At 37.5% G+C, this 27914-nt stretch overlaps 6 protein-coding genes across 12 annotated transcripts; 1 reads left to right on the top strand and 5 right to left on the bottom strand.

The window, feature by feature from the left end:
• The first annotated feature begins 932 nt into the window (after positions 1–932).
• LOC137747541 (F-box/LRR-repeat protein 25) lies at positions 933–3170 on the top strand. Its single transcript, XM_068487671.2, has 3 exons — positions 933–1241; positions 1753–2671; positions 2778–3170. Exons 1-3 carry the CDS (start codon positions 1182–1184, stop codon positions 2789–2791), a joined length of 993 nt encoding a protein of 330 aa, XP_068343772.2. The 5' UTR covers positions 933–1181; the 3' UTR covers positions 2792–3170.
• A 217-nt stretch (positions 3171–3387) lies between these two features.
• LOC137747540 (uncharacterized) lies at positions 3388–5714 on the bottom strand. The gene is made up of 3 exons (XM_068487670.2): positions 5076–5714; positions 4514–4698; positions 3388–4073 (listed from the first exon to the last, which is right to left on the bottom strand). Exons 1-3 carry the CDS (start codon positions 5584–5586, stop codon positions 3552–3554), a joined length of 1218 nt encoding a protein of 405 aa, XP_068343771.2. The 5' UTR covers positions 5587–5714; the 3' UTR covers positions 3388–3551.
• Positions 5715–6413: 699 nt separating this feature from the next.
• Positions 6414–11136, bottom strand: LOC137746991 (putative clathrin assembly protein At5g35200). 4 transcript variants are annotated; one of them, XM_068486993.2, is made up of 16 exons: positions 10948–11136; positions 10373–10495; positions 10218–10287; positions 10006–10103; positions 9685–9826; positions 9513–9613; positions 9144–9227; positions 8930–8980; positions 8779–8844; positions 8627–8692; positions 8464–8544; positions 8294–8371; positions 7807–7953; positions 7634–7709; positions 7407–7519; positions 6414–7220 (listed from the first exon to the last, which is right to left on the bottom strand). In XM_068486993.2, exons 2-16 carry the CDS (start codon positions 10466–10468, stop codon positions 6843–6845), a joined length of 1647 nt encoding a protein of 548 aa, XP_068343094.2. In that variant the 5' UTR covers positions 10469–10495; positions 10948–11136; the 3' UTR covers positions 6414–6842. The 4 variants fall into 4 exon arrangements, with proteins under 4 accessions (XP_068343094.2, XP_088546196.1, XP_088546194.1 ...); XM_088690070.1 differs by having other exon boundaries at positions 10373–10480; positions 10948–11129; XM_088690068.1 differs by lacking the exon at positions 10948–11136 and adding an exon at positions 10613–10696.
• A 3775-nt stretch (positions 11137–14911) lies between these two features.
• On the bottom strand, positions 14912–20873 carry LOC137748288 (uncharacterized). Of its 3 annotated transcripts, none has more exons than XM_068488417.2 (16): positions 20521–20873; positions 19873–19940; positions 19409–19564; positions 18869–19036; positions 18440–18590; positions 18263–18342; positions 17885–18157; positions 17657–17800; positions 17430–17564; positions 17072–17170; positions 16795–16848; positions 16341–16545; positions 16087–16205; positions 15769–15837; positions 15504–15602; positions 14912–15422 (listed from the first exon to the last, which is right to left on the bottom strand). In XM_068488417.2, exons 1-16 carry the CDS (start codon positions 20648–20650, stop codon positions 15183–15185), a joined length of 2190 nt encoding a protein of 729 aa, XP_068344518.2. In that variant the 5' UTR covers positions 20651–20873; the 3' UTR covers positions 14912–15182. The 3 variants fall into 3 exon arrangements, with proteins under 3 accessions (XP_068344518.2, XP_088546198.1, XP_088546197.1); XM_088690072.1 differs by having other exon boundaries at positions 18268–18342; positions 18417–18590; positions 20521–20752; XM_088690071.1 differs by having other exon boundaries at positions 19873–20130; positions 20521–20740.
• Positions 20874–21441: 568 nt separating this feature from the next.
• On the bottom strand, positions 21442–24008 carry LOC137746482 (putative glycosyltransferase At5g20260). 2 transcript variants are annotated; one of them, XM_088677943.1, is made up of 4 exons: positions 23994–24008; positions 23574–23734; positions 22299–22653; positions 21442–22104 (listed from the first exon to the last, which is right to left on the bottom strand). In XM_088677943.1, the coding sequence occupies exons 2-4, from the start codon at positions 23729–23731 to the stop codon at positions 21442–21444; spliced, it is 1176 nt and encodes a 391-aa protein (XP_088534069.1). In that variant the 5' UTR covers positions 23732–23734; positions 23994–24008. The 2 variants fall into 2 exon arrangements, with proteins under 2 accessions (XP_088534069.1, XP_068342605.2); XM_068486504.2 differs by lacking the exon at positions 23994–24008 and having other exon boundaries at positions 23574–23731.
• A 1174-nt stretch (positions 24009–25182) lies between these two features.
• Positions 25183–27623, bottom strand: LOC137746462 (putative glycosyltransferase At5g20260). The gene is made up of 4 exons (XM_068486477.2): positions 27174–27623; positions 26699–26850; positions 26111–26474; positions 25183–25973 (listed from the first exon to the last, which is right to left on the bottom strand). The coding sequence occupies exons 1-4, from the start codon at positions 27510–27512 to the stop codon at positions 25311–25313; spliced, it is 1518 nt and encodes a 505-aa protein (XP_068342578.2). The 5' UTR covers positions 27513–27623; the 3' UTR covers positions 25183–25310.
• Positions 27624–27914: the final 291 nt, after the last annotated feature.

Below are 27914 nucleotides of genomic sequence, written 5' to 3' on the forward strand. Positions count from 1 at the left end.
AGGCTCAGCGTTTGGGCCGGTGTTTCTTTCGATATCCAAAAATATATATATCAGTTCTCTCCTAGACGCTTTTAATCCTGCTTCAGATATTCCATTTGGCCTCGAACCTTCGCTGCATCTAATTGTGGTTGCAGAAGAAGCTTTGCGGGGTTCAGATTACTTGGCGTACTTATTTGTAGTTGCTGTCTAAATTACCTTCCAAAATCCGGATACATATGCAGTTTGACATGTACAATGTGTTATGGAGGGGGAAGAAAACAAGAGTCTAATGGCACTGTGAGTCTGTGTGGTGGTAGCAGTTTTTTTGGATTGTGAATTGCTTATTCCATTCAATGAGCCTTGTTAGGAAGAGATTTTAAGATAGGACTGTGCGTAAGACAACTCTCTCGCATGACTTGGGTTCAGTCAACTTTCGTTTCAAAACCCTTTTTGTGAGGGGAAAAAAAACAACTACAAAGAAACTTTGTGGGTTTTTTTTGTCAACTAAGAATAGTGTTCGGCTACTCATAAATTGAGTGGTAGGAGTTTTTACTTAAAACGCATTTCTTATTCATAGATCTTCGTGCTTATGATGAAAATCATTCATATTATTAATCATTCTATAAAGATCATGTATATATGCAAAACAATCAATTAAAATTAAAGTCTTAGTAACCGAATTGTACAAGAACATATGGATAGAAATGGTAAAAGCATTACAAATTTACAACGGTCTATCTATTTGCTACAATTGATTGGCTTAATAATATTATTTTTAAGTTTTTTATTTTTTTTGGCATAAATAATTTTTACATAATAATTTAAGATATGAACGGTTATAAACATAAAGTTATGTAAATCAAGATTTTTGAAGAAAAATTTCTACTTATTTTTTAGTAGCAAAATCATTCGTCATCGGCTAAATACTGCTTTTTTATTTAATAAAAAGAGACTTGGGAAACTACAAAGAAATTGTGTGCATAGTGGCGGGCACACGGTGGCATGGAGATGGGACACTTGTAAGCCCCTCATACTCTCACAGACGAACGTAAATTCTGATTTGGGGGAAGATGAAGATTAGGGCTTAGTTGTTGTTGGCTCAGTTCGTCGGAGCCCCGAACCCTAAAACGCAAAATTGCATTAGGGATTAGGGTTCTGAGAGCTTCCATTGGAAAAATCCGAGCTCTCTGAAGACCGAAATCATGAAGAGAAAGCGCGTGGCACCTGCCACTCAAACACAACGGCAGTCTTCTCCCAGAAAGGTACTACTCTATTTTTTCACTTGTTAATTTGAAGAATATGTGTGTGTGTGTGTGATTTGTACTTGGATTAAATCAGGTGTATTTGAAGGGGAATTCTGTGGTCAATTTTCAATAAATTGTTTATTTTTTCCTGAATTCTTTAGCAAGTTTAGGTCGAGTTCGAAGAAAAACAGGATTTTGTAAAACCCCAGACGAAAAATTTAATGATTGGAAGTGTATTTCGTTTGGAACAAATTGAGATGATTGGATTTCATGTGAAAGTTACAATTTTTCCATTAAATTGTAAGTAGTTGAGCTACAATTTGCAATTTTAGGAGTACTTCACCATCCAGGATTAAAATTAGCCACTAATTGTCGGGCCATGGTGTAGCTTAGCGCAAATCACCCACCGGGCTACCCGGCCGTTGGAGTAGAATATCATTGTATAAGAAAATAAATTAGTTGCTATTGTCAGTTTTTTTGTTGATTAGGAGATGAGCCTGACTTTGATATTTGATCTGTAATCATGTAGTGGAAGATTAGTGGCAATGATCACATCAGTAAACTGCCAGATGATATTCTTTATACCATCGTCTTGTTATTGAGTATGAGGGATGCTGTGCGTACGAGTGTATTATCACGCAGGTGGAAGAACATGTATGCATACATATCAAATCTTGAGTTCGATTGGCATAACATAACCTCCACGCCAGTCAACTATAATTGTGGAACTGTTCCCAAGGGTTATGTGCGTCATTTTCTAGGAATAATAGACAGATTCTTAGCGCGTCATTTGGGCACGAAGGTTGTCTCCTTCAAGGTTTCCTGTTGCTTTGGCAGTATGTATGCTCATCGAATCACTGACTGGATCGTTTTTGCCGTTAGAAAGGGTGTTGAAAGTCTCGATCTTGCCTTTACTTGTGACAAACCAGCTGAACGCCATGATTGGAGAACCGTTGACTATTATCCTTTTCCTACTCAGCTCTTTTTGCACGGCGAAGAATCCAAGCTAAGGCACCTTTCCTTGCGCTCAGTCACACTTTGGTCAGATTTTAGTGATCGGTTTAGAACCTTATCCACTCTTGTGTTGTGCGATGTTAATCTTGCTGGACCCGTTGAACCACGCATGTTTTCTTCTTGTTTGAACCTTGAGCGTTTAACATTGCAATGGTGTTTTGGATTAGAAAGGTTGTGCCTTGGTGATTCTCTTCATCGTTTGAAGGTACTGATGGTGAGCCTCTGCGATGGGTTAAAGGGGATTGAACTCAGTGCCACCAATCTTACCATTTTTCATTATAAGGGTGATGATACAGAGCTCTCTTTCGAAAGGGTTCCCAATCTGGAGGAAGTGTGTGTTGTGATGAAGGCAATTAATGTGATTTCTACTTTTGCTCGGTTAGAGAAAGAACTTCCTCATGTCAAGACCATGACAGTTACTAGAGATCATTTGCGTAAGTAAACGATGGACAACTCTGTGTGGTAACATGTGTTTTTCGAACGAGCTAACATGTCATGCTCTCACTTTTCCTCTTCTTTATCCCTCGTGTTTTGTTGCAGGTCGGGGTTACTAACTATTCAACAAAGGCTCGGGGTTTGGACTGGTGTTTTGTTTAATATCCAAGATAGCAGCTCTCTCCTAGAAGTTTTACCCCTGCTTCAGAAATTCCATTTGGCCTCGAATCTTCACTGCATCGACTATTGTTGTAGGTGTCCGATATAAACTTGTACCCAGATTGTTACAGAATATTTACCCCTGCTTCAGATCATGGGGCGTTATCATTTATAGTTGGTGTCGAATTTACTTTCCGAAACCTAGAAATTCAAACTCACTTGTATAATTTACTTGGGGAAGAATTCAGAGGATTTTGTAGAATATATGGTGTAAAGTGAAATTTATTAGCATTGTAGTTCTTCGTTTTTATGTAATGGCGGAATTTCAAGTTGATTTTTTGGATGGTTTTTCGTGGTTATTGTTTCTTGTTGATTCGTGTTTCTAATGGGTAAAAAAGGCTTCCCAATCCCATGCTTGTTACAACTTTACCATTGCTTGTACGTGTTTTAAATAAATGCGGTAAGAGCACACGAGATTTAAGCTAGTTGATCAGAGCAGTGTGCGTTTTGAACCCGATATCAAAACTCCCTCCATAATTAAACAAATAAGAGTCAATTTTGAAATAGACTTCATTTGCATTATTGATTTCAACAAGGAAGCCTTGTATAAGATGCTGATACACATATAAGTACACAATCCAGCCCACCCGACCCGAAAAACCGAAAAGAAGAAACCGAAACTTTACAATAAATTGGCAAGCAAGCTGCTGCCAATTTTGTCTAATCATATTCATCTACCGCAAGCCAGTCACTTGAATACTCACCTTCTGAATCTCTCCCTTTTGACCGACCAGCCCTTTGCCGGCCACCCTCGTTTTCCGAGCTTCGATTCAGCTGAACCCAATCATTTGATCCATTGGGTGAACATGCCCTGGCATACGGTCCTTGCCTTAGTCCTGATTGTCTACTAGAAACGTCATTCTCTTCGTCCTCTAAATCGCTGAATGAGATATCATCTTCAGGTTCGTGTTTTCTTTGGCCATCCACAAAAGTGCCAGAACTAATACTCGCACCTTCAGACCACTGCTCAGTGCCCTCTTCGTCATCGGTCTTAAACCTTTCTGTCGTGTTAACTATTTCAGTCGAGGCTTCCTTTTCTTGAGATGAGCTTCCCTCCCCTTGTGTCTTCCCATCCTGGATGTGATTTTTAGGTGAAACGAGAATTGACTTCTCTGGGGCATCCTCCCGTGTGTTCCTCTTGTTATGAAGTTTGTGCAGAAGTACGTCTCTTGCTTCAACAATCTGCAAAGAAAGAAGTTCTATTTTCAAAATAATGCATTTGCTACAAGTAGTGTCCGAAGCTGCATCGTGGAATTGGACACATCCAAAGTTCTACGATGCTATAAAATCGGCTACTAAGTTAGAGTTAAAACGTATAACAAATATGAGGAACAAGCAAAGGACAGACAAGCTACAACATCGAACAAAGTTGTACAAGAGCAGCTGGTGACTGGTTATGCACATCAATCCCATATCTCAACTCTCACTTATGCAAGCTGCGGTTAGAATGGCTATCGTAGAACCTTGAAATCAATATCCAAATATAGTAAATTGAATTTATGAAGACAAACGCGTGCTGAATTCTGTATAAAAGTCAACTTCCAAAGTGTCCTCAAAAGAAAATCGTACATGTAAATATGGATAAGAAGCGTGACAAAAGACGAGAAGGATAAACTTCTTGCCTTGGGCGTTGCTAGAAGCTCAAAATCATGTTCATTTAGTCTCGGGAGCAACAACAAGAAATAGATCATCCAAAATTGCTCCTCACTCATGGAATTGCAAAGCCGGGCTCTTAGATCTGCAAATCCCGGAACCAATTGTAAAACAGCGGACACATGCTCTCTCTGAGCATCCGACATGCTGAAATCTGCAATAAAACCAGCACAAAATCAAAACCAACAAGCATAAGATTGTAAGAACCAATTGTTCAGTCTGTTTCAATTATCTTGTCAATCGTTGTATCGCAATCACAAACAGAGTCAGAGGTCTCCGATACCAACTCCGGTATCTAACATTACACAATTAGAACACGAAAATCAAATCGAACAAAAACATCACAGCGAATGCGCAACAGATTTTGAGTAATTTTTGATATCTTCAAAACAAACTCAAAGCTTCCTCCTAAGAAACTTGATCTTTCAATTCACAATCCACAACTTCATAAGAAAATTAAAGCAATAGACACAAAGAAAGTAGGCAAAACTAACATTGCATTCAATTTGAAGTGGAAGCTAGCAACTTTACCATGTTCGAGCGTCATTGGAAAGTCGGTCCAGCAGTCCGGCACCACCGAAATCTCGGTGACGAAACCGAGAACCTCGTCCGTGATCCCCGGCACGTGACCGCCGCCATCATCGCCGTCTTCATCAGCTCCACCTTCTTCTGAAGCTTCGTTCTGAAGCTGCAACAAGCCCGAAGCGAACTTGGAGATCTCAGCGACGGCTTTGTTGCTGTTAGTAGAGAGCAGCGAGAGGCCGGTCTTGAAGCTCCCGCCGATCTCCACCAGATCATTCCGGATTCCCAAAAGCGCCGGCGATTGAGATTGCGATTGCGACTGGGGCTGGGAATTGGACGAGGGAAGGGCGTCGTTGGATGGCGGTGATGGAGGTGGAGCGAGGAAGGTGGCGACGCCGCGGAGTTGGCGGCCGAGGGTTTGGCGGAGAAACGACAGGTCGTTTTGGGGTTGCTTGGGTTCTACATCACGCGGGTCGTCGTCGTCGTCTGGTTGGCGGGGAGAGCTGAAGAGCCAAGACATTGTTTGGTGAATTGAATTGCTTTCTTTTTGGATTTATTGTTGTGAGAACAGCAACATGATGGGCTCAAGAAGAAGCTCTCTCTTCTTTTCATTCACTTTTTTGTATTTTTTTTTTTTTTTTGAATTTGTAATTATATATAGCAAAATATCTAATGAAATTTTTAAAAAATCTCATTTTTCACAAAAATTGTGAGCGAAACTCGTGGTTTTTACCAGTTTTGTGAAATTTCATAAAAATCATTGTAAAATCTATTTACGTGAGAATTCCACTGCACTATGCGTTTCTGAAAATTTATATAGAATATTTAAAAGATATTTAGAGAAAGCATTTCAAAGATGTCCATATCGACATAAGTTCGTTTTAATTATTTTCAGCACCATTATTGATTTTTATTTTTATTTCTTAAACAATTTTGTGAATCACGGTAAGACCTCTTAATTACATTTTTCATCAAAATTATACTTACTCAAAAGTTTTTAATTGGTTTTGCAAATTTCTTCGTATAACTTTCACACAAATTGTGAGTTATAACACGTTTTCAAATCGGTTTAGTGAATTAAACAATCCAAACAAGTAATTATAGCATAATAAAAGCCATTGTAGTATGTCATTTGCTATTAGCAAAGAGGAGGAATAGAATGGTTTGCAAATAACGGGCGACTCCAAGCCAACAACAAAGCTCCCCGCTTTATGAGGATTCAGAGTGGGAACCGTATCTAGTACGCAGCCTTAAACTTGCTTTGCAAAGTAATTGTTTCTATGACTCAAACCATGATCTTTTGATCACAAATGAGCAACATTTCCGTTGTATAACAATTAATAAAAATAGCCAAAGACCCAGAAATCAAATTTCATGTATATCATTGTTATACATATAATATCTATCAACAATCACAAATTTTACAAATAATTTCTCTCATAGAGATGCTTTAAGGACCGAATCAGTAGAGGGCGGAAAAGAGAAAAACAGACACAAAGATCTCCTGCGCAGGTCAAAAGAATTTACTCGCCATCGATCCAAATTACATAATTTTCGATCATCAACGCAATCGCCGAACAGCTCGAACTCCTCCCTCCGACTGTTTATTTAACAAAGAATCTTAATCCTATGCTAACTACTGCACATACAAAACATATGGTACACGTCTCCCTCCGAATTTCCGATGCCTCAACGGCTAAAACTGACTATTCTTTCATGTCCTGTTCTTTCTGCGGCTGTAATTCTTGTTAAAAATCTGTTGTTTTGATGGACCGTCTATAAAAGGCCTGCGTATGGGTTGTATGCTTGGACAGGGACACCGGGGCCATAGGGGTGGGTAGGGGCTCCGTGAGGAGTTCCAAAAGGATTCATAGACAGTTGCTGTTGTTGGCCCATCATCATCATCATCTGCTGCTGCTGCTGCTGTTGTTGCTGCAACATGAAGGCCTGCTGCTGGTTTGCCATTGCTGCCATCTGCACAGAATGCGGTGCAGCCATTCTGTTGGATGCATAAAAGGGATCATGAGGTGGTTGTTGCATCATGGCACCATTTACCGGAGCAGGCTCCCATGGGTTGTAGCTCACATTCTGATTGTTTCTTCTGATTGCATCGTCATATAGGCTGTCTAGTGTAAGCAAGTCTAACCCTCCCGCCTTCACTCAACATTTGAATGGCGTCAGCAGTGTCCGTACATTAAGGGAAATAGAAAAGAAAAGAGAAAGGAAGTGTAGTGATAGTATAAGAACAAAAAGTGTGTTTGTAACTAAACACTAATACTGGCCAATTAAATTCCACACGCGTAAACAATACGAGAAGGGAAACTGGTAGGAGAAGAGTACCAGTTTGCTAGAAGCCACGGCACTCTCATTTGAGCTCGGTGCTGTAACAAGTGCCAATTCCCAACCTGTAGCTCCATTTTCTAGAGTTGGAGCTGTGGATGTTGGTTGGTCCGCTACAAGAACCACAATAGCATTTCAGAAAATAAAATTTATTATAATTTTCTTCTTAACCAAGAAGAACATAAGGAGCTTCGTGCACGTTTAAGAGAGAGAGAGAGAGAGCTTACAAACTGGAACAATCGCTAAAGCCAGTGCATTTTTGTCATCCAACTCTCTAGTATTTGGAACAGGATCATTCAAACCCTAGCAACAAAGTAAGGCATACATGATTAAACTTCAGAGGGACGACAGCGTGCCAAAATTCAAAGGAAAGTAACTAACGAAGGATTATGTGAATTACCAGCAAATCAGGCGGTTCAGCTACAGGTGCTTCCACTTTTACTGGTTCAACTTTCACTGGTTCAGGTAGAGGTGGTGAAGGTGGACGTGCCTCCTCCTCCGGGGCCTTTTTGTACTCTATAGCCAAGATTTCTTTGGGGGCAACCACCTGCCAGGTTAAAGATTAAACTCGAAGGAAATTGTTGCAAACTGCATGTACATAAAGCAGGCAGCCAATACATCATCAATTCTTATCAGCTGGTAGAGAGTTGGTTTGTGTGAGTATTTTCGGATCTAATCATATTGTGAAAGCCAACAGCTTCTAAAAGCCGAATTTGGATCCGGATTTTTTTTCTCTTTGAACTGTTTAGGTAAGTCAAACAGGTTCCCATGGTATTTGCTAATAAGGAAATCTGATGATCCACTATTTGCTTTCCTGATCAGGTTACATTGCAAATCTCTTCCAAAATAACAGAATTAATGAGGCAGCACCTTCATACAAATCATACCTGATCCTTGCGAACTGTTGAGACCTGAGGAGCTTCTTTCACGTACTCTTCCATGGCTTGTAAAAACGATGCAGGGGGCTACATCACCCAAAATGAAATCAAGTTGAGAAAATTAAAATTATCCAAGGAATGCAAAGTCTACTAAAAAGGGTCTGCAAGCAAAAAGTCACCTGCTCAATCTTGGTAAACTTTTCTCCACGTCCAATATCAAGACTTTTACATACTTCATAAAACTCTGACAGTCTCTCTGCCTGAAATATGTAGATGAAAATTTAAATGTTGATACGTAAAATAACTTCCATGTCTCCACTGATATATTCCCCGAAAAACTACCTGCTGCCCTGCCCTCCGATATATATCCAGAGCCCTCATAGCATCATGGCGTTGCATCTCAAAGAACTGTGGTATTAATCATCATCGTACACAATTAGCTTATAGTGCAAGCTCCAAATGTTATTTCCTACATAGCAAAGATTATATCCTACCTTGTCAACCAAATTGACTGTTCCATCACTTATAGCTTGATAAATCTTGATGCTTTCAGAAGCAACCTGATTGAACGATAGAAGACATTCAGAGGAAAAGAAAACATATTGGCTAGTCATTCAACCAGAATTTATTGCTAGGGTCACTTACCATTGAAAGTGCCAACTGAATAACAAAATTATGAACAGCTGCCCCTTGCGGCTGCAAAATAAAATTGATTCGATTAATAGAAATATAGTGACACCCATCAATGGTAATGTATATCAATAATCAACACTTGCTTAAACCCAAATTCATGTTTAAACATATAGTGGCCCCATAGCATAAACCCATTGATTTTGAAGTGCTGAGATATAAGACTTGCCTGGCAACCAAGTACACGAAAAAGAAGCTGTTGCAGGGCAGACAAATGCTCAAGCAATTCGGCAGTATCCAGATCTTTGGTCCTCTGCGCCACAATGTTAACTATTAAGTTGCAATGAAGTTTAGGGACAAGAATGTGACTTGAATGTGTGAATAAAAAAGTAGCAATAAAGCTCCGAGGGAAAAAATAAAAGCAACTGCAGGAAAATGAGGTTCTGATAAAACAAACGGTTTTGAAATGTCAATGTGCCATATGTATTGATGTAAAAGGTGATTGCTAATTTGCTATTGCTTCCCTAAGACAATACTTAAATAATTGGAAAGGGAAGAATGGCAAAAGAAATATGACATAAAGAAATAAACTTCTTACTGGGCGATCCATCTCAATGTCATATTTCAACACACGAAAGCATTCCAGTCTCTCCTCCAAGAACAAGGCAAAAGTGCGGATCCAGGTCGAATAATCCCATGCTGGGCAGTGAAAAGGTCAGTTTTTGAATGGATAAATAGTATGAGAAAAGGAGTCAGGGATGGTGAAGTACCATTTGGACTGGAATCATCTTTGAAATGTGCTAAGTTAAGCATATGGCTTCTACTTCTACCATAATTCATGAGTTCTTCGTAAAACGTGGGGTCCACTTCCCTCAAAGCACGATGAATAACAACTAAAGTTTTCAATGCAACCTAAACACCAACCGATAATCAGTTCGTGAAAATTTCAAGCAAGACGCAATTGCAACATGCTGTGTTTGTCTAAGAATGATAATCAAGATGAAGATTATTGCTGTTATAGATACATAATCAAAAAGTTCCTGTCAATGGATAACTTCTTGTATGTCTACCGGATGAGAAAATGCACATACCGCCCAGTTATGTGTCTTTGCTAACCTCCTTGCAAGAGCGTGGATGCAGTATGCGACATCAGCACGAGGTCTTGTAGCAGAAACGGCAGCAAAAATAGCTTAACAATAAATAAAAACATAAACCGTATCAGGCATGATTTACCAACTCTTTCTCCAGACGCAGATCATGAAAAATACAACATGCACAGCTGATCTTTATAGAGAGAGTCTACCTCTAATGTACTTTTCCTTAGCGGGACGCTCAACATGATTCGTAGCTTTGACTATCGCAATGTCCAATTCCTGCAAGAATCAATCCCCAATCACGAAAATCGGATACATATAACTCCGAGAACCATGGGAAACAACCACAAATAAACCACAATACCTTGTAATCACTGTTGACTTTAGCCAATGAAACTGTGGTGGTGTCCTTGAGGGCTCCAAGAGCTTTCCTGATGCTCTTCTGTGTACCTCCTGACATTCTCCCACTCCTCTATATATCGAAAATCTACATCGAAACCCGAAAAATTCAATCTTCTTTTCATTCCATAAATCAAAACTAATAAATAAGCAAGAAGAAATGATCCAAAACTTTAAATCAAACTAAAGCAGTCAGCTCACCCACCACTCAAAATATCAGATTTACGATAAATTCAAATACAAGCTGACAGAAAACTCCAACAAACATCCAAAAACCCTAAATTTCCAAATTCCAGCTTCATAAGTCAGATCCAACTAGCTGAAAAACGAACAGCTAATACTAAAAAGTTGAATAATTCAGCACCAAATACTCAGAAACCCACTGAATCCAATCCAAAATTCAAATCCAAAACACCAAACAAAAAAAGAAGTCAAATTTCCCAGCAGCCAGTAGTTGCAGCTCGAAATAAACGAAATGGCAGAGAGAGAGAGAGAGAGAGAGAGAGCAGAGAGAAAGAGAGATCGGAGGACTTGACTTACCTGAAACCGAACTGATGAGAGAGAGAGAGAGAGAGAGAGAGAGAGAGAGAGAGAGCAGAAGCAGAAGAGGAAGAAGAAGAGGAAGACGAAGAAGAAGAAAAGTCGACCAGAAGAAAGAGTTCGGTTTTGGTTGGCCCGTCGGCGGCTTTCGACAATTACTTTCTTTTTTTTTTTAAATAAAAATAAATTAAATTTCTTTTTGGTTTTAATTATTTAATTAATTTGACTGAATTTCCCATCTGTCAGAAAGACATAAAATACGGCTGTCTGAGATGGGGTAGTAATTCTCTACGATGCTTTACTGCCGCCCTTTTTTACTCCCCTCCACCCCTTAATCTTGCCGCGTATATCGACGTATGTGATTCATTTGATTTTCTTTCCCCTTCTCTAACAAAGTAGTGTTATTTGCGCAACATTTTTTTAACTCTACACATTCTTGTTAATATTTTTTTATTAAATTTTTTTCAATTCATTCGATCCGACAACCGAAAAATGAGAAAAATATGTGAGAATTAAAAATCAGTGTGTGAATAATGCAACTCTTCTAACAAACGTAAAATATTTACAAAATATATTTATAACGCATTAAAAACATCTTCAATCATTTTATCTATTTTATAGTAAAGTTCTATTTAAAATTTTCAAAAATTTATTTTAAAAAGCTCTCTAAAGAAGATGTCCTTCAACCATACTCTTTGCTTTAGAGGGTTATATCGACTATTAGTCAATACTTAGCTAATAAAAATTATTCATTTATTTAAAATAATATGAAAACAGTTAGCATTAATTATTAAGTCACCAGAGCTCGTTTTTCCCTCCCTATATGGAGGAGCTCGTAGATGAATTCCTATTTTAGAAAGTGGAGCATGATTAATGTTGTTTAAAAAAAAAAAAAAAAAAAAAAAAGAACTCTCAAAATTCTAGTTAGGAGCTCATTTAAGGAGTCCATTAGAAATTCTTGAATACGCGACAATAGTATCAGACTCTTTTTTTGTCAAAAGTATCAAACTCATTTTAAATATGCATTTTCCTCGCATCTTTGAACGTTGAACTTTTTTCCAAGTAAAGTGAATTTACTTAGCCATTAACTTTTTTTACAAGAGAGTATATTTGTATTGAGCATTCCTTGATTAATTAAGTAATTCTTAATTAATCAAAGAATTCATGATCAATCAATCATAATTGGGTTTCACAAGAGGATGTTTTAAGAGAGTAATTATTAATTAATTAAAGAGGGGTGAGATCTAGATAATTGTACAAACGATGATGTCTTTAGAGATATAAGAACGTTGATGGATCTATTCTTAGAAAGTCGCTTTAGGACAACTCTTCGAATCCAATCCATACCATAAGAAAACTATGGTCCAAGAACAGGAAATGAAAGTTGCTTAGAAACAAGAAAAACAATTAGTGCCAGCTAATTCGAGTATTAATCGTGATTATACTCTACTTAGTACTTAATAGTGGCCTTTCCTTGTTTCAAAAAAAATAGTGGCCTTTCCATTATTAGCAAATAAAATAATTTTCCACCCAACTCATTTGAATATATTAATTTTAACATGAAAAAAAAAATTAGCAATCATTTTCAACGTTCAACCTAATCACATGCAAATAATAAATTTTAACAAATTCCGGCAATTATTGGCGATGATTCTTTTTTGCCGGGAATATATAGCAGTAGCTTTTCGGATCCCTGTGTCTAGACCTTGTGGACCGAGAGATTTGACCATGAGAGAGAGAGAAAGAGAGAGAGGCCATTCAAGTTATTGGATTTTTGTGAAATGGATCAATCGGATGAGTTAATTAAGATATGTGGTTGAAATTGAGTGGTTAGTCTGCAGATTTCGAACACAGATCTAGAGTGAATCTCAATCCAGACCAAAACATGAGTCCTGCAAAATGTATTCCTGTCTATCTCTTAATCATAATTCCAATCATGGACTACAAAATTGACTATCCCATTGAGAAATATTTCGAAAATTAAGAAATAAATAAGAAAATAATTAAAATTGTTTTTTGATAAAAAGAAATATCCCAAAAATAAAGCTCAACGGTCACAACAATTTTCTTTAGTTTATTAGCTCGCCAATATTTTTCAGCCAAAGAAAATTATAGCATAAAGTAGTCACGTTTATTAAGCCATTGGTACGGATGTGACATGTGAAAACAACAAGCCACGTAACATATTGATCATAACTCTCTTTGCTTAACTTTTAATGTTGGAGGTTAATTTGAGACAGGCAAGAAAAATACGAGTGGTAACAGACATTACGAGTGGTCTGAGTGTTTTATATAAATTTTTCTCGTTGTACAAGACACACAAATTATAACAAAGAGATCTAATGGAGGAGGTTAATTTAGACAAACGAGAAATTCTTCTATATAGGATGTCGTATAACAGAGAAACTTTGGTATGACTGACTGATTGAAGCAACTCTCACACTAAGTGTGATCAATTGGGTTGGTTGAGACTATCAAAATACAAGGAGCTCTATTTTGTGAAAGTAGTCAGATATTACGAATGATTTAAGTAACCTACGTAAATTTTTCTCATGTAAAACACACAAACAAGAAGTGAGACCAAGCCATAACACATCCTCAATTTCCCAAAAGAACTACACAATTCATTTTTGTGTTGATTTATCTTGTCCAAATTGTTAGGGGTTTATAATTTACTTTTTGAATGCATTGCCATTTGCCAGCACAGATCCTAATTCCCTAAGCTACTTACCAAAAAGACGATCGCACCCTCCAAATAAACAATAAGAAAAACAATACCATTTTCTTTCTTATTTTTAAATAAGTTTTGAAACCACGTTCTGGAAAATTCATAGTTTTTGTTTGCCAGGGGGCATGCATGGATTCAAACACTGGTGATTCCAGCAAGGTTAGGAGGGGAATGAGATCCGCTAGGAATCTGTCTGGAGTTCGCAAACCAAGAGATCCAAACTGTTTAAGAGAGACAAAGAAATTCGAGCTGTTCAAATTTTTAGATTTTATGAAGTGGGTCGGTGAGAAAAGCTAATAAAGAGTCGTAGGATTGTAATAGAGTAGTCCAAATCTCTCGGTCCGTAGATTTTGAACGCAGAGAATCAAAGATCTCAAATGAATCTCAATCCGTTAAGAGAGACCTCTGTATCGTTAAATATAAGTTTTTTGCATATATAAATTAAGTCAATTTATCGAAATAATATATATCTTATTTGTATTTAAATTCAAATCCCACTGCTCTCTGTATCTAGAATATCTTATTTTAAAAATAAAAAAAATGAGGCTTCATCCACTCTGGTAACAAAAACAACTAAAAAGATGTCAACAGCTGGTGCTGGATAGCACTTTTGGTACAAGATTTTGTTGCATCATATAGATTCCGTGCACGCCCCCCCATCCATCTACTCCAAATTTTGTCGCTTCTTCTTCGACGGCTGACTTTTGCATATCCAGAGGTCTAAAGACCCGATCCGTACAATTCAACCTATAGGAGATGAAGAACCAAATGAAAAATGCCAATTGAGAGGTCCAAGCATAGACTTCCAATCAAGAATTCCACATTTGAAAATTGAAACTTCTAAACTAGAACGTAGTTACGAGAAATTTTTGAGTTCGACTAGACGACCACGTCAACAAAAGGTGAAACCTCCTTGTATTGATGATATCCCACACACCCTTTACTGATCCCGCTTTCAACTCAAGTGGGTCTCTCATTTTGTGTGTGTGGCCCGACAAGTGATGGTCCACTTGTCGGATTTAAGAATTTTTCGTAATGGGCGAAGCCGTTAAAGTGTGTTTAGATCGATTTTGATTAAGTTTTGGTGGACTTCCTTTATCCGGGATGGATCCATCAAGATTCAAATTCAAAGTTGGCCATTAGTCGCATTGTCTTTTCATGCTTTTGCTTTACCACCATAAAGCGAGAAATTTCAATATAAAGCCTACCATAAAGGACTTACATAACATACTGTCATACAATATACACATTACAGTGTGTTATTGATTTGAGATACTGTTACCGTTGCCCCTCTACCGCTCCCAAACCGCCCAATGGGGATGAGGAGGGAGGACAAGAGCTCACATAATTATGGTTTTATAGTGTATTCATTGAGATTACAAAATTAATGAAATGAATAGTTGAAAATAACGCTGGAAAAATTGATATTACAAGTGCTATGCTACAAGACTCCGCCTCTGGATTGAGCCAGTGCTTCAAAATTGGTAGAGATGGTTAAATGTCACATTCACGACCTTCGGACAACAGCCGTTGCAAAGCACGGATGGTGGTTGAACTCGAAAGAAACCTTGAGTGAGGGGTCACTGGCTCCAGCTCGGCTAATCACGTTTAAGGCAATGCTATTGTGCTCAGCTACTTGCTCTAGCCTTCGTAGTTCAGCCAATTTTTCTGGGTCGTTCGAAAAACTACTCCTGACCTTCTTTGCGATCTTCTGAGCATCCTTAAAGTAATCGTTCATAACTAGGTTCTGCAAAAAAGGAATAGGTAACAGTAAGCCTACCAGAATATCAAGGAAACTCCGACCAGTGTTAACAGAAAATTCACTCACGGATAAATAAGCTTGGGTTGTAGATTCCACGAACAGGGGGAATGAGACATGGTCCGGAATGCAAGCTTTCTGTAGGAGCTCAAAGTGCTGAATAAACCTCTGCAGAAGTGAGAACACAAAGGTCATATGTCATCCGAAACCTAATTGGTCAGAAACTTTGTGCAAACTATAGATTCGTAAAAAATAAACAGTGAATTCTAAGGTAGCTCCCAATATGCGTTTCGTGCAAGTATTTTTTTTTGGAAACTGGATCGTGCAAGTATACCTCATGCTCAGTATTAAAAGGGCTTCGACTTTGTACAAGCATGTGGTCGTTCTTCAAAGCAGCAAGCATCTGGAAATATTGAATTCATTAAACTGAGGTTTTGAGGTGAAATAGTTGACGCAAAAATTTATTCTATGAACACAGACAGGACCTTTCCTTAGATTAACAATATAAAATGGCCTGGTTGATGATTTAAACAAATTTCTTAGCACCGTCAGAGGCCCAAAAAGACCCTATTCTCTAGACAGCCATCTTAAACGGTACTTCCTAGAAGTGGTCATTCTTCAACTCATAATGCAGAAACTAAAGCACAATTACCATTGTAAGTCCTTCGGCAAGACATATTTGGCACTGAAGAAACAAGACTGCAGGTGGAATCCAATAATCTTGTGCCACATCTTTAACAGAATCCCTTTTCTTTTTTCCTTTCCGTTTACCTGAACAACAAAAACACAGGATGCATCAGATGGTGCATAAGTGAAGTAAATTATCTTTGGAGAGCCATATCACATACAAATGTACAAGATAATTCACACAGATTGATTAAGTTTACAGGGTATAAGAATATTTACCACTGCCATTGCACACCACCGTCTTAAGATTTGTTTTCTGTGCAAGCTTGAGCAGGACAACATAGATATACCAATATACCATGCAATATTCACTGAGCGAATAGAGCTCCAATTCAAAACCTAAAATGAGAAATCGAGAAGCTATCCAGTATGTTTGCTTTTCCACCCAAAGAAGGATGTGTTGGAAGAGTTTCACGCTGATATTCTGTGGAAATTCAAAAGCCAAACTGGATAAGCAAAATTATACTGGTTTTTGCATTTAGGTTTCACTATGCTTACTGATTATCAAACGAAATATGATGGCATTGTAGAGACGATTTAATCAAAACAAAATTGGGCTTGTGTCAAGTGATTAGATAAAACATGATGACGTCATCAGCCTCTTATATAGAAACAAGGGGCCTCCAAGTGCATTTGATGATTAATAGAGTAATATTCTCAGAGAGCAGCATACCTCATCATTTGATGTGTTTGCATCTCCAAAATCCTTTCTAAAGGCCATCTCTAACTACAAATCAACATTTAAAAAGCATAAATAAATTCTCCAAACAACATTTAAAATGGACGGTTTTGGTAAACAGAAACATTAGATAACGATAGACGCAAGATACATGTGCTTCATAGGACGATCACTTCAGAAACACATTACCTATTGAGGCCTGAGCAACTCAATGAATTTGAAAACAAAGAAAAACCAATAAACATGTTGATTCGAAGATAATGTGGCATACCTGCATATAAACAACACGCCAATCTTGTAAAATCTTTCCAAGCTTACGCCGTTGCCATGCACCATTTGTGCATAAAACTTTTAGCAAACTGATTACTAACTGCAATACCCAAGATAACGCACGTATTAGAATCAGCACACAGTGCAAGGATCTATAAACATAAAACTAAAACCAGCCTTCCCCTTCTGTTGCATGCACGATTACAACAAGAAAAAAAGTTTTATTAATAAAACATCATATTAGAAAAATAATGAATAGTTCCATAATATAAGATACAGATTTGAAAACTATCATATCCCCAAAAATACAAAAATGGAAAGACAAACTGTAATCGGTCCAGACAAAGAGATCACTTCACCTGTCCCAGTTGAACAATAGATTCCTGTTTCTGAATATCATGGTTCCTTGTATTATCTGGCAAAGCTGCAGCTCGGATAATAACAGCAAAGACAGGATCACGACCATAGAGTTTCCCGTCTTGAACCAGCAGATGCTGTTCAAAAGTTTCAGGTCAATAATTCACAAATATGCTGACAATACTCAGCAATGAGTACCTAGAATAAAGTAGAAACAAATGGCACATACCTGAAGATGAGCCCTTGCTACTAAATCAGGCTGTGATTTTTGAAACTCAACCACAAAGTGCAAAACACTTTCTAATGATGGGTCTAATTGGTAGGAACATATAACATCGAGATCACAAAGAAGTTTAATAAAATATTCAACAGCCTGGCACAACAAAACCAAAGCAAAAATGTTACAATAGTGGAAGTAAACTACTACAATTATCGGTAGCAATTATCTCATGCTCACCTTTTTCCAACTCAGAATTTTTATTGCACGTGGTGGTGTAGGTGCAGATAATCTACAGTTTAAACTAGCATCAAAGCCAATTGGTTCACAGCCAGAAGCCGTAGTTTTATCTTCTAAGTTGCCTTCTTGACTTCCAAAAGTACTAGATCTAAGGAACTCTAAAGAGCTAAGAATGCATTCTAATTCAGATATGCAGGAGGCTATATGTTTTCTTGCCAACTCCAATCCTCTTCCTTGAGGCCGCTTCATAGATACAAGGACATGGTAAAAATGCTGAAAGAAGAAGAGAGCTCTTTTTATACAACATGGGGGCATAAATATTCAAATGAATAGACATGTTCCCAGATGAATACAAGATAAATGAACACAGGGTAAGACCTTACGAAAGCGTAAGCGGCATAACAAAGCTTTGCAGTAGCCTTCCTCCAATTCAGGATTATTTTGTTGTGACACCAAGTCTGCAACGAAAAGCAAGTATATGATGATGATGGTGCCTTGTTCCAAGCTATAATTCAAGATAAAGTAATATTACTGCGAAAGTGAATGTATATCTACCTTCTAACACTCGGGTTTTCGATGATGGTGCTTTACAGGCACGTAATTGGCGGGAAATTGTTTCTTCAACAGCATGTAGCATTGACAAGCACTTTTCATCTCCATCCCCATTCAAAGGAAGACCATATGTCATTGTAAAAAGGTCTTCTTCCTGCAATGAGACAAGTTTGATAACTAATACAAATAAAAGTATTTCTCCAGTGCAAGCCACTATTCAGAGACTAGGCTTGAAAAACAAAATGCACTGTATTGTCCCCAGAATATGAAACTAGAATTCACTCTGAGGATAACAATCATTTACAACGAACTCTTGGAAGCAGTTAGGTATTGATAAAAAAGACTAAAGTAGCATATGCACAAGATAAATTACTACAACTTAATGGAAATACTGAAACAGCATAGGCCAAAAGAGCTGTTGAAATACTTTACTTCATGAGTGCGTGCATATGAGACAACTGAAATGACAGCCTTGCAGGTTGCTCGTATGACTCTGCAATAAGAATGCAGTAAGGCATTTGAGGATGTCCTATCAAGCCTGAGAAGATAGATGCACGAGAACACAGTTTGTGCCAATGAATGACCCTTGTGCCATGTTGCCTGCCATTTGAAGATTTACATATAAAAACATAAGGAAAGGAAAGACTGTAATACAGAGAAACAAATGATAGCACAGATTACTTCCAGCGGGAAGTTTAGTGTCTTAAAACATATATCATGAATAGATTTCAAAAAATAACAAGGAAAAAGAAAACTTAAGATCCTAAGTAGCACTGATGTCTATGTAAATTTCATAGCAATCCTAATCTTTTACAATAAACAGCACTCATGAAAAGAAAGAAATTTGGTTTACAAAATTAGGAAGTTATGTAGCAGTGAAGGAGCATATAATAGCGTTACTGCAAGTTAACAATATATAAAAATTGCTTTTCAAGCCTAAAGAGCAGTTAAAGAAAGTTATGTGGCAGATACCTCACAGGCTAGAAGATGATCCATGATATCAATAGTACGTTGAACGTCAACTGTTTTATCAAAGCTAATAGGAACAGGAGCAGCACCATCATCAATTGCTTCATCAACGGAGTAATATTTACAGACCATACCAGCATCCATCTTCGGGTCCATTATCTAATAAGGAACACAAACAGAAATGTTAAATTAGACTAAGCAAACACTTGAAAACCAACATCAGTATAAAGACAATGCAAAACCATTACAGCATAGTTATAGAAGGATTGTGCAACTCTTTAATTCTTAATGCCCTTGATGGTGATCCACCACGTGATACAAAGCCAAAAACACATTTTCCAATTAAATTTTCCCAGCAACTTATTCAAAGATCATAACTGAATTCTGCGTGAATTATTCAGTCTACAATACAACAATGCTGCATGTACAAATAAAAAATAAGAAAAACATTGCCGATGATGTGTTACCTCTAAAGCAGACATGGCAGCAAAAAGATTGAAATTATCTCCGTTAATGAGCATACCATCTTGAAGATCTGTGACCAAAATCCATCAAAAAGCAAAACAAATGAAGCATAACAAGCCAAGAAACGGGTAGAACGTCAATCAAGTTCAAAATCCCACCCACATTAACATTATAAAACGTTTCCACGACTCAAGCTTTGCCATCCAAGCACCCTCGCAACACTTAACCGTGCGAAAACACTAACACAATTCAACTTTGTCCTTCATACGAACACAGCATACAGTCAATGTTTTCAAGAAAAACCACAAAACCTTAGGATCGTATTGAACTAATGGAAACTACACCGCTGCTCTCGATTAACCACGCACACTCACAACACAGATATATACATATTTTTGCATATAATCCAGTTAGATTAAATTGCAAATATTGATTAAACTACTCTGATCACTTCAAGTTTTATCCTTTATGTAAATTCTTTTACTTCGAATTCGAAAGTCCAACACTTTATATTATATGAAAACACAATAAGCTTCTTCGGATTTTCATCCCTTTACTTTTCTATTTTCCTTCATTTTCTCGGGAACCAGAGCAGCTGAGAAGCTGAGATTTAAGTTTAGAGTAAGCAAACAAGGGGGAAAAGCACAGACCTTTACAGGCGGCGTCGAGGAGGGGCGAGACGTCGGCCCAGACGGTTTGATCGCCGGAAGGAATGGGGGTGCCGCGGTCCGGTAAGGAGAGGTTCGCGATAGCTTCCTCTGCACTAGTCGTCCCGGCCATCGTTGCAGATGCCTTTTTTTTTCTTTTTCTTTTTTTTTTTCCACCGCTGCGTTGGAATATCAGTCCTCTTGGTTTAACTTGTGGGTTGCTGCTGCCCACTTTGCCGGCCTTGAGAAAGTAAAACGAGGGAGGAAGACGGTGCGCGTGGACTGGTTGGGTGGGTCGGGGACTTTAGGGGTTATGGGTCGGGTCTGATTCGGTAATCATCATCCTGTTTCCTAGTAATAGTTAATCTAAGCTTAATTTAATTTAAATCACGAAAGGGATGCGAACATTTTGATACAACGATATATTTATACTAAGGAAGTGGACAAATAAATTGGTTGTAAATTTGTCACTCATAAGATTCAAATATAAGACTTCTCAGTTACGAGTGATATATGTATATTACTAGACCGTACTATTAAAAAGAATGCAAATTTAGATGCAAATGAGTTTAGGTCGCAAACCCTCCTAAGTTTTACATTAGTATAATTATAGAAATGTGTTTTTGTTAGCATCATAACAGTTTTTTGGAGGCACTGTTTGTGACGTTGTTATAGTTATTACTATATAATATGTATTGAGAAGACTATATGCTACGAAAGTATCTAAATCAACATGTTATCATGCGTTTTCTTTCACATCTCGTACAAAAAGAACTCAAATATTGTAATATTGACATTTCTGTTGTATGAAAGTCGATATATATATATATATATATATATATATATATATATATATATATATATATAACTCGTTATGAAGTCTTGTAACACTAAATACATACAAAAATTTCAAGTATATGCAAATCAAGAAGGCAGCAAAACATCGAGTCTTCTTAGCCACACAGAGTGAAGCACCATATTAAGCATATCGTAAGGCTGAGCAGGACGATGGACCGTAAAATGCCGGTGCACCTCCGTCACACTCTTTTGCAGTTCCAAATACCTCGAGTGCGAAATCTCTTTCAAGATCGTCTTGATTTCGGGTATTTTTTTCGACGGAATGTATATTGAGAATTTGCTCCAGTCAAGAACGTCGCTAAAGGGCAATGAATAGTTGTCAGAAATGAGGACGGGGACGCACCCCATAGAAATTGCTGTGACTACTCTAGGACTTGCCACCTCGTACCCACTAGGGCACAAGCAAAACTTGGCTTTACCCATCAACTTGAAGTAGTCTTCCTTATTTTCTAGGTACTCATGCACTTGCACCTCATTGTCTTTGTCCTTCCAATGCTCCAGCAAGATCTTTCTTATATGGCCGTGAGATCCTCCGGCGAAGAAGGCAAGGATTGAACCCTTGTCGAGGCTTGTATTTTGCCAAGTTGGACCAAGTTCTCCATACGGGATGTTGATTTCTGGAATGGAGGCATCTCTTTGGGACTTAAACCCTTCTGATGTATTGGCATTGCATAAAACCCTAATGAAGTTCTGGTAGAACTTGGGATTAGCTTGTGAAATGTCTGGTGCCTGAAATTTAAGACTAACAACATAATTAGTTTTTTTCGTATAGACGATGACGTATAGTGACCAAATAAGCTATTTATAACATATTTACTTACGGTCATACTCATCGTATATATCTTTTGCATAAGTTACAAATTGTTTTTTTTTTTTCTTTTTTTTACACTAATGAAAGATCGAGAAGAGTAAAGGAGGCATACCCAATCATGACAAGAAACCAAGAAATGATCAGCACCTTGGCTTCTATTCCAATAAGGGTATTTTTCAGCTACAACGCCAATATAGTCCATAACAACCCTTTGAAGTTGATCACGGTTATATGTGACAAGAGGCCTGTACAGAAAATTGACGATGTTGGATACACTGATTGGGATGAGGAATAGGTGTGCCTCGTCGGGATGGTGAGCCATGAACCGGCTCTTCCTGCTCTCCATCTCGTCGATAAACAGCCCCTCAACACTATAAATGTTGTCAAAGGGCCCGGTGTGAACCAAGGGATGCTCTCCTTCTCTGTAAACCCACACCTTCAATCTTTTCTCCATCTCTGTGTAGCTCCTAATCCATCGTACAGATCATCATAGTGCTTGGTTAGACTTTAGAGCATGCCTCATACTCATTCCTACCATAACAAAGTTCTATAATTTTTGGGTAAATAATGAACTTGTGCTAAGTACTTATTAACTGAAATTTAAGCACGTCACATGTAAGAAACACATACCACACCCAGAATAGATAAATAAAACTTTCACAAATAAAACTATGTAACAAACTTTCAATAGAACTGATAATCTGCATATAAATCATCGTTTAGTGTATCTGTATTAATGTCTTACTGTTATTTGGGTTCTATTTTCAATTAAAAGTTTGTTAACAAGTTTCATCTGCGTAAATTTTGTAATAGGTAAATCGATTAGTTAACTGAGTAATGCAATGATTAAGGTGAAAACATTTTATAGTGTAAAATACAATCTACCTGGATGGTATGAAATCAAGGCAAAGGAATCGACAGCAATGCGTAAAATAGGCTTAGTAAATTTGAATCAGATTAATGAACATCGAGTAGAAAGTTTTACTGCACCAACTGAATGCTGAATCAGTGGTGACGAGGACACACAAAAATGGTAAATCCGAATGATTGAATATGGGAAAAATTGGCACAAATCAGTAATTTTATTTCGAATTAATGGAAACATTACTGTAGTTGGAATTATTTTTCTTGATTCCAATCAATGGTCCACAGTTTCTAACGAGTAGCATGTGGTCCCGTTTTTTCATGTGAAGTGTTAGAATTTTCATTTGATATGTTAGAACTTTCTTAAGTAAATCAAATTAGCATTAAAACATCCAGAGTATGTTCCTATAAACATTAATTTTTCCTATGACTTTAAACAGTCAAACCCCAATAAAGACAATTAAATAAAAATATGACTGATAGAAAATCAACCATAGAGGGATAATTGTGTTTAGAACTTAACTGATGAAAACAATGTGCATTTCTGTAAATTGATCCTTTTGGGATGAACACCTCTTCATCTTCTTTGTAATTAGACGTTTGATTCTTTTCATGGACTGCTCTCCGGATCGCCTCTCTTGCTCTGGCCAAACCTGCTTCTATTCTCTCCAAATTACTCATTTTCTATTAAAAAACAATAGAAAATTGGAATCAGTGACAAAAACAAATTAATAAATTTACGTATATATTCATGAGGGAATATTTTTCACACTCCTCTTTTATGCGGCTCCACTATTCTGCTTGTTTTCGTTCCTTGATCATTGATTTATTTAGTCTGGTGGTTAGAAATAAGAGACGAGCGAGAAAATCATTTCCCATGTTCATGTGCCTAAAAATATTTAATTAAAGTAAAATAAAAAAGGAATACTATTGCGCGGCTCACTTTTTTACGTTCCTCCTTCACTATCCAAGTATTGATACTCCTTGATTCATCGGTTGGCAACAAATATGAAGGCAACGATGGTGGCAGAGACGGCGGTGGTGAAATGGGTGAGGATGGCAATGAAGGTGGTGATGAAATGGGTGAAGGGGTGTCATGGATAATTTTGATTCCGGGAATGGGAGTGGGAGACGAGAAAATAATATTGGTAAGGTTGGTTTGGTTTAATGGAGATAAGAAAAAGATAAATAAAAGAATAAGAGAAAGAGTTGGTAGCAGTGCAGTAACGATGTGAGTAGAAGAGCCAAGTTCTGCCATGGATGTGCTTTCTTTCTCACTTCTTTGATAAAAATAAGGGAGGGAGAGGAGGAGGAGAAGGGACACACTATCAGGGTATGGGGAGTGAATTGATTTGGCACGGTAATGGATTAATTACAATAATGCTATAATCAGTCGTGCACGCACAAGTGAAGTGGTTTTGGTTGTTGATTCATATATAGATAGCATCTGCTCAATTAACTATGATTCATCGTGAAATACTTAAAGGAAAGGCCTCGAAGGACTTGGTTATGGTATGCAAAATATGGTACGTGGGGCTTGTGATATCTGATATGATAAATTATAAATAGAAAGTGTTCGATTCGGGCCCTATAGGACAATTAATGACATCAAATCAAAATATGGATTTGTTTCTATGCAATATATTTCCTATATTGGCAAAAAATATTGAATTTGTTGTAAAAATAATTTGAGAGTTGGAGAGAGAGGTCGGCGATAGAGGGAGAGGGTTCATTGGTTTTTTAGATTGTGATTTTTCTTCGCTTTGTGTCTGTATTTATACTAATCCTAGAGTAATATATGTCATGCAGTAATAAGATGATAAGATCTCTGAGATTTTATTGAATTCTAAATTAAGTTTACACAATCATGTACCAATTTATGTATGTAATCTCCCTTTCTCGACATGAATATGAAACCCAAACCCATTAGGAATACAAAATCTTGGCAAATCATGGTAGAAAAGGAGAATTGTAAATATTTAAAATTGAATTTTTGCTTGAAGAGTATTTTCTCTTTCATACAAGGAAAGAACTCAAATCCATATAGCCACCAACTCATTTGCCTCACAAGGAATTTGTAGACGAATTTGTGTCTTGTACCTGTCTTTATATGAACGAAGGGACAATGACAATATCGAAAACAAGGTGACTTTTTTTATTAATTATGAAATTCCAGGTCATCAATTGGCCCAGTTTTCATTGTTGGCTTCAGTTTTACATCGAACGAGCAAAGGGGGGAAAATTATGTTGATACATACAATTAAGTCTCGAGCTTAAAGTCAAGTCGTCTCAGCCACACTGAGTGAAGAATCATGTGAATCACATCAAATGGTTTAGACGGCCTATTTATCACAAAATGTGGACGAACCCTACACACCCTTTTCTGCATTTTTAGATATTTGTCGAATGGAATTGCTTGTAAGATGGTCTTAATTTCCGGTATCTTAGCAACTGGAATTTGCACTGAAAATTTGCTCCAATCAAGCACATCACTGAAGGGTAATGTGTAACTGTCAGAAATTAAGACGGGCACACACCCTGCATATATTGCCTCCACAATTCTTGGACTTGCAACTTCGAATCCACTAGGGCACAAGCAAAACTTGCTCTGCACCATAAATTTGGTGTAGTTTAGGCCCTTGGGAAGCTTCCCATAGACTTGAACTTCATCATCTTTGTCCTTCCAATGATCCAGCAAAATGGGCCGGACAGGTCCATGGACCCTTCCGGCAAAGAATGCTAGAATTGGGCGGCTCTTTGCTGCCTGACACAAATTGGATGAGCCCAAATTTCCTTTGTATAAGTAGATTTCAGGTAGTGAGACATCTCTTTTAGGTTGAAATCCTTCTGAGGTGTTCGCATTGCAAAGAACCCTAATAAAGTTCTTGAAAAGCTCTTGATTTCCAACTGAAACCTCCGGTGCCTGAATTACGAATGAAATACTAGTTGTTTCAAAATAAGAAATTTTGCATATTTATGACTATTTCAGAGTGTTAACACAGTTCATATGAAAAATGGAAAAGAAGTTTGATGGCACAATTGAAGCAACTATATACTTACCCAATCATGACATGAAGCCATAAAATGGTCAGCACCATTGCTTCTGTTCCAGTAGGGATATTTACCAGCCACGACGCCAATGTAGTCGGTGACAACCCGTTGCAGGCGGTCGCGATGGTAGTCTTGTCTCCGAGTGATAGGCATGTAGACAAAGCGAACAACGTTGGCAACACTCAGGGGAAGGAAAAATATGTGTGCCTTATCAGGATGTGTAGCTCTGAATGGGCTTTCCTCCCTCTCTATTTCATCAATGAATTGTCCCTCAATTCCATATATGTCATTCAGTGGACCAAAATGTATTAATGGATGCTCTCCTTCCTTGTAGCTCCACACTTTGAACCTCTTCACCATCTCTATGTGACTCCTGCACAATGCATATCTTAATTAGTAAACATTTTACAATGCACGGATGACAATGTATGGGAAGTACTAGTGCACTGGATGACTGGATTTGCATGGCTGAAGTTTGACGATCATAATCTAGCCTTACAAACTTTAAGAAAACCCTCTTGGTCAAAGCAAATGATTATTTAGATAAGAGAAACGAGGATAATTTGTGTGGTAAATAGAATCTTAAAATTACTCAACTGGTGAAAAGCGTAGGGATTTTTGTAAACGGTTCCTCTTGGGATAAAAGTCTCAATTTTCTGTGATGCGTACTTTTTATACTGAATTGCTTCAAGAATTGCTGCTCGTGCTTTGGCCAAGTCTTCTTCAATTCTATCCAAACTAGTCTTACCCTGGTCACCAAGAAATACACTAAAATCAAGTATTAGACAAATTAATTAATATATCAAAATAATTACCATCGCTAAATTCTAACTACATGATGTTTCATAATTACTTTGTTTTTAATTTTCAAATTTTATGTTCATTTTTTTTGAAAACTTGTATGGTAATTATTTTTAATGTTCAAAATACTGAAAACTGAAAGCTACTTTTGTGATGAATTTTCAAAATTTGGCTTGATATTTTTTGAAAACTGAAAAATGAAAACAGTTACTAAACAAGTTTTGAAACTGAAACGGTTATTAACCTGAAAAATGTAAATTGAAATGCTTACTTTGGTAAGATTAGCTTTGTGTCTCCTTTGATACATGGAGCTTGTGAGAAGCTCATCAAAATATGAAACTTGAGGTAGGGCTGTGTGGTTGCTCTTTGTTAGATTGAAAGGTGTAGTAGTAGGCTCATCAAAATATGAAACTTGAGGTAGGGCTGTGTAGTTGCTCTTTGTTAGATTGAAAGGTGAAGTAGTAGAAGCAGTATTGTACGAGGAAACAAGGGGAATAATGACATACTTTTGACCAAGCAGGGAGGAGAAGGTTAGAACGATGAAAATGAGAAAAAAGAAGATAATTAGGGAAAGAAGTGTGGGGCAGCGGAAAGCTGAAGTCATGGCCATGGCTGGCTGGCTAGCTAGCTAGCTTGACTGTTTCTTCACTGTTGTGTCCATTTATAAGAATCAGTGAGAGGGATGAGTCGAAGAATCGGCGGGGAAGACGATGATCTGAACAGAGCTGCATTTTTTTTACTTGTATATAAAAAGAGTAGCTCTTAGCGGTTTAGCCGGGTGAAAATCATCACACACTGATATAAATGCAAAATAATTCAACATGGAAGATTGCTACAGATATCGATAAATTAAAATTCTAGAAAATTTAATGACGAGTATCTTGCAAGTGATGTATTGGAGAAGTCATTAATTAGTCTTTTTCCATGTATATGTACAGCATGGGGAGGAAAAGAATCGTGACTATGTCTGATGAATATGAAAAGGAAAAAAAAAAAATTGAGAAGGGCGTTT

This window comes from Pyrus communis, chromosome 2, assembly GCF_041283825.1.
Source record: "Pyrus communis isolate YQ-2024b chromosome 2, ASM4128382v1, whole genome shotgun sequence".
In the NCBI taxonomy this organism is placed as follows: Eukaryota; Viridiplantae; Streptophyta; class Magnoliopsida; order Rosales; family Rosaceae; genus Pyrus; species Pyrus communis.

Coding starts and splice junctions, on each gene's coding strand:
- LOC137746462 (XM_068486477.2), bottom strand. CDS start 27,512: ATGGCCATGACTTCAGCTTTCCGCTGCCCCACACTTCTTTCCCTAATT. Junction 26,851..27,173: donor ACAAAGCTAATCTTACCAAA/GTAAGCATTTCA, acceptor CTTGGTGACCAG/GGTAAGACTAGTTTGGATAG. Junction 26,475..26,698: donor AATCCCTACGCTTTTCACCA/GTTGAGTAATTT, acceptor TGCATTGTGCAG/GAGTCACATAGAGATGGTGA.
- LOC137747540 (XM_068487670.2), bottom strand. CDS start 5,586: ATGTCTTGGCTCTTCAGCTCTCCCCGCCAACCAGACGACGACGACGAC. Junction 4,699..5,075: donor TCCAATGACGCTCGAACATG/GTAAAGTTGCTA, acceptor GTTTTATTGCAG/ATTTCAGCATGTCGGATGCT. Junction 4,074..4,513: donor AGCTTCTAGCAACGCCCAAG/GCAAGAAGTTTA, acceptor CTTTCTTTGCAG/ATTGTTGAAGCAAGAGACGT.
- LOC137747541 (XM_068487671.2), top strand. CDS start 1,182: ATGAAGAGAAAGCGCGTGGCACCTGCCACTCAAACACAACGGCAGTCT. Junction 1,242..1,752: donor GGCAGTCTTCTCCCAGAAAG/GTACTACTCTAT, acceptor GTAATCATGTAG/TGGAAGATTAGTGGCAATGA.
- LOC137746482 (XM_088677943.1), bottom strand. CDS start 23,731: ATGAGTAATTTGGAGAGAATAGAAGCAGGTTTGGCCAGAGCAAGAGAG. Junction 22,654..23,573: donor AATGCACATTGTTTTCATCA/GTTAAGTTCTAA, acceptor ACGATGGATTAG/GAGCTACACAGAGATGGAGA. Junction 22,105..22,298: donor TGGTTTCTTGTCATGATTGG/GTATGCCTCCTT, acceptor CTTAAATTTCAG/GCACCAGACATTTCACAAGC.
- LOC137748288 (XM_088690072.1), bottom strand. CDS start 20,650: ATGGCCGGGACGACTAGTGCAGAGGAAGCTATCGCGAACCTCTCCTTA. Junction 19,565..19,872: donor CTGCCATGTCTGCTTTAGAG/GTAACACATCAT, acceptor GTTCCTTATTAG/ATAATGGACCCGAAGATGGA. Junction 15,423..15,503: donor CAACCCAAGCTTATTTATCC/GTGAGTGAATTT, acceptor CCTTTTTTGCAG/AACCTAGTTATGAACGATTA.
- LOC137746991 (XM_068486993.2), bottom strand. CDS start 10,468: ATGTCAGGAGGTACACAGAAGAGCATCAGGAAAGCTCTTGGAGCCCTC. Junction 9,827..10,005: donor CAAAGACACATAACTGGGCG/GTATGTGCATTT, acceptor GTTGGTGTTTAG/GTTGCATTGAAAACTTTAGT. Junction 7,221..7,406: donor CCGTGGCTTCTAGCAAACTG/GTACTCTTCTCC, acceptor TGTTGAGTGAAG/GCGGGAGGGTTAGACTTGCT.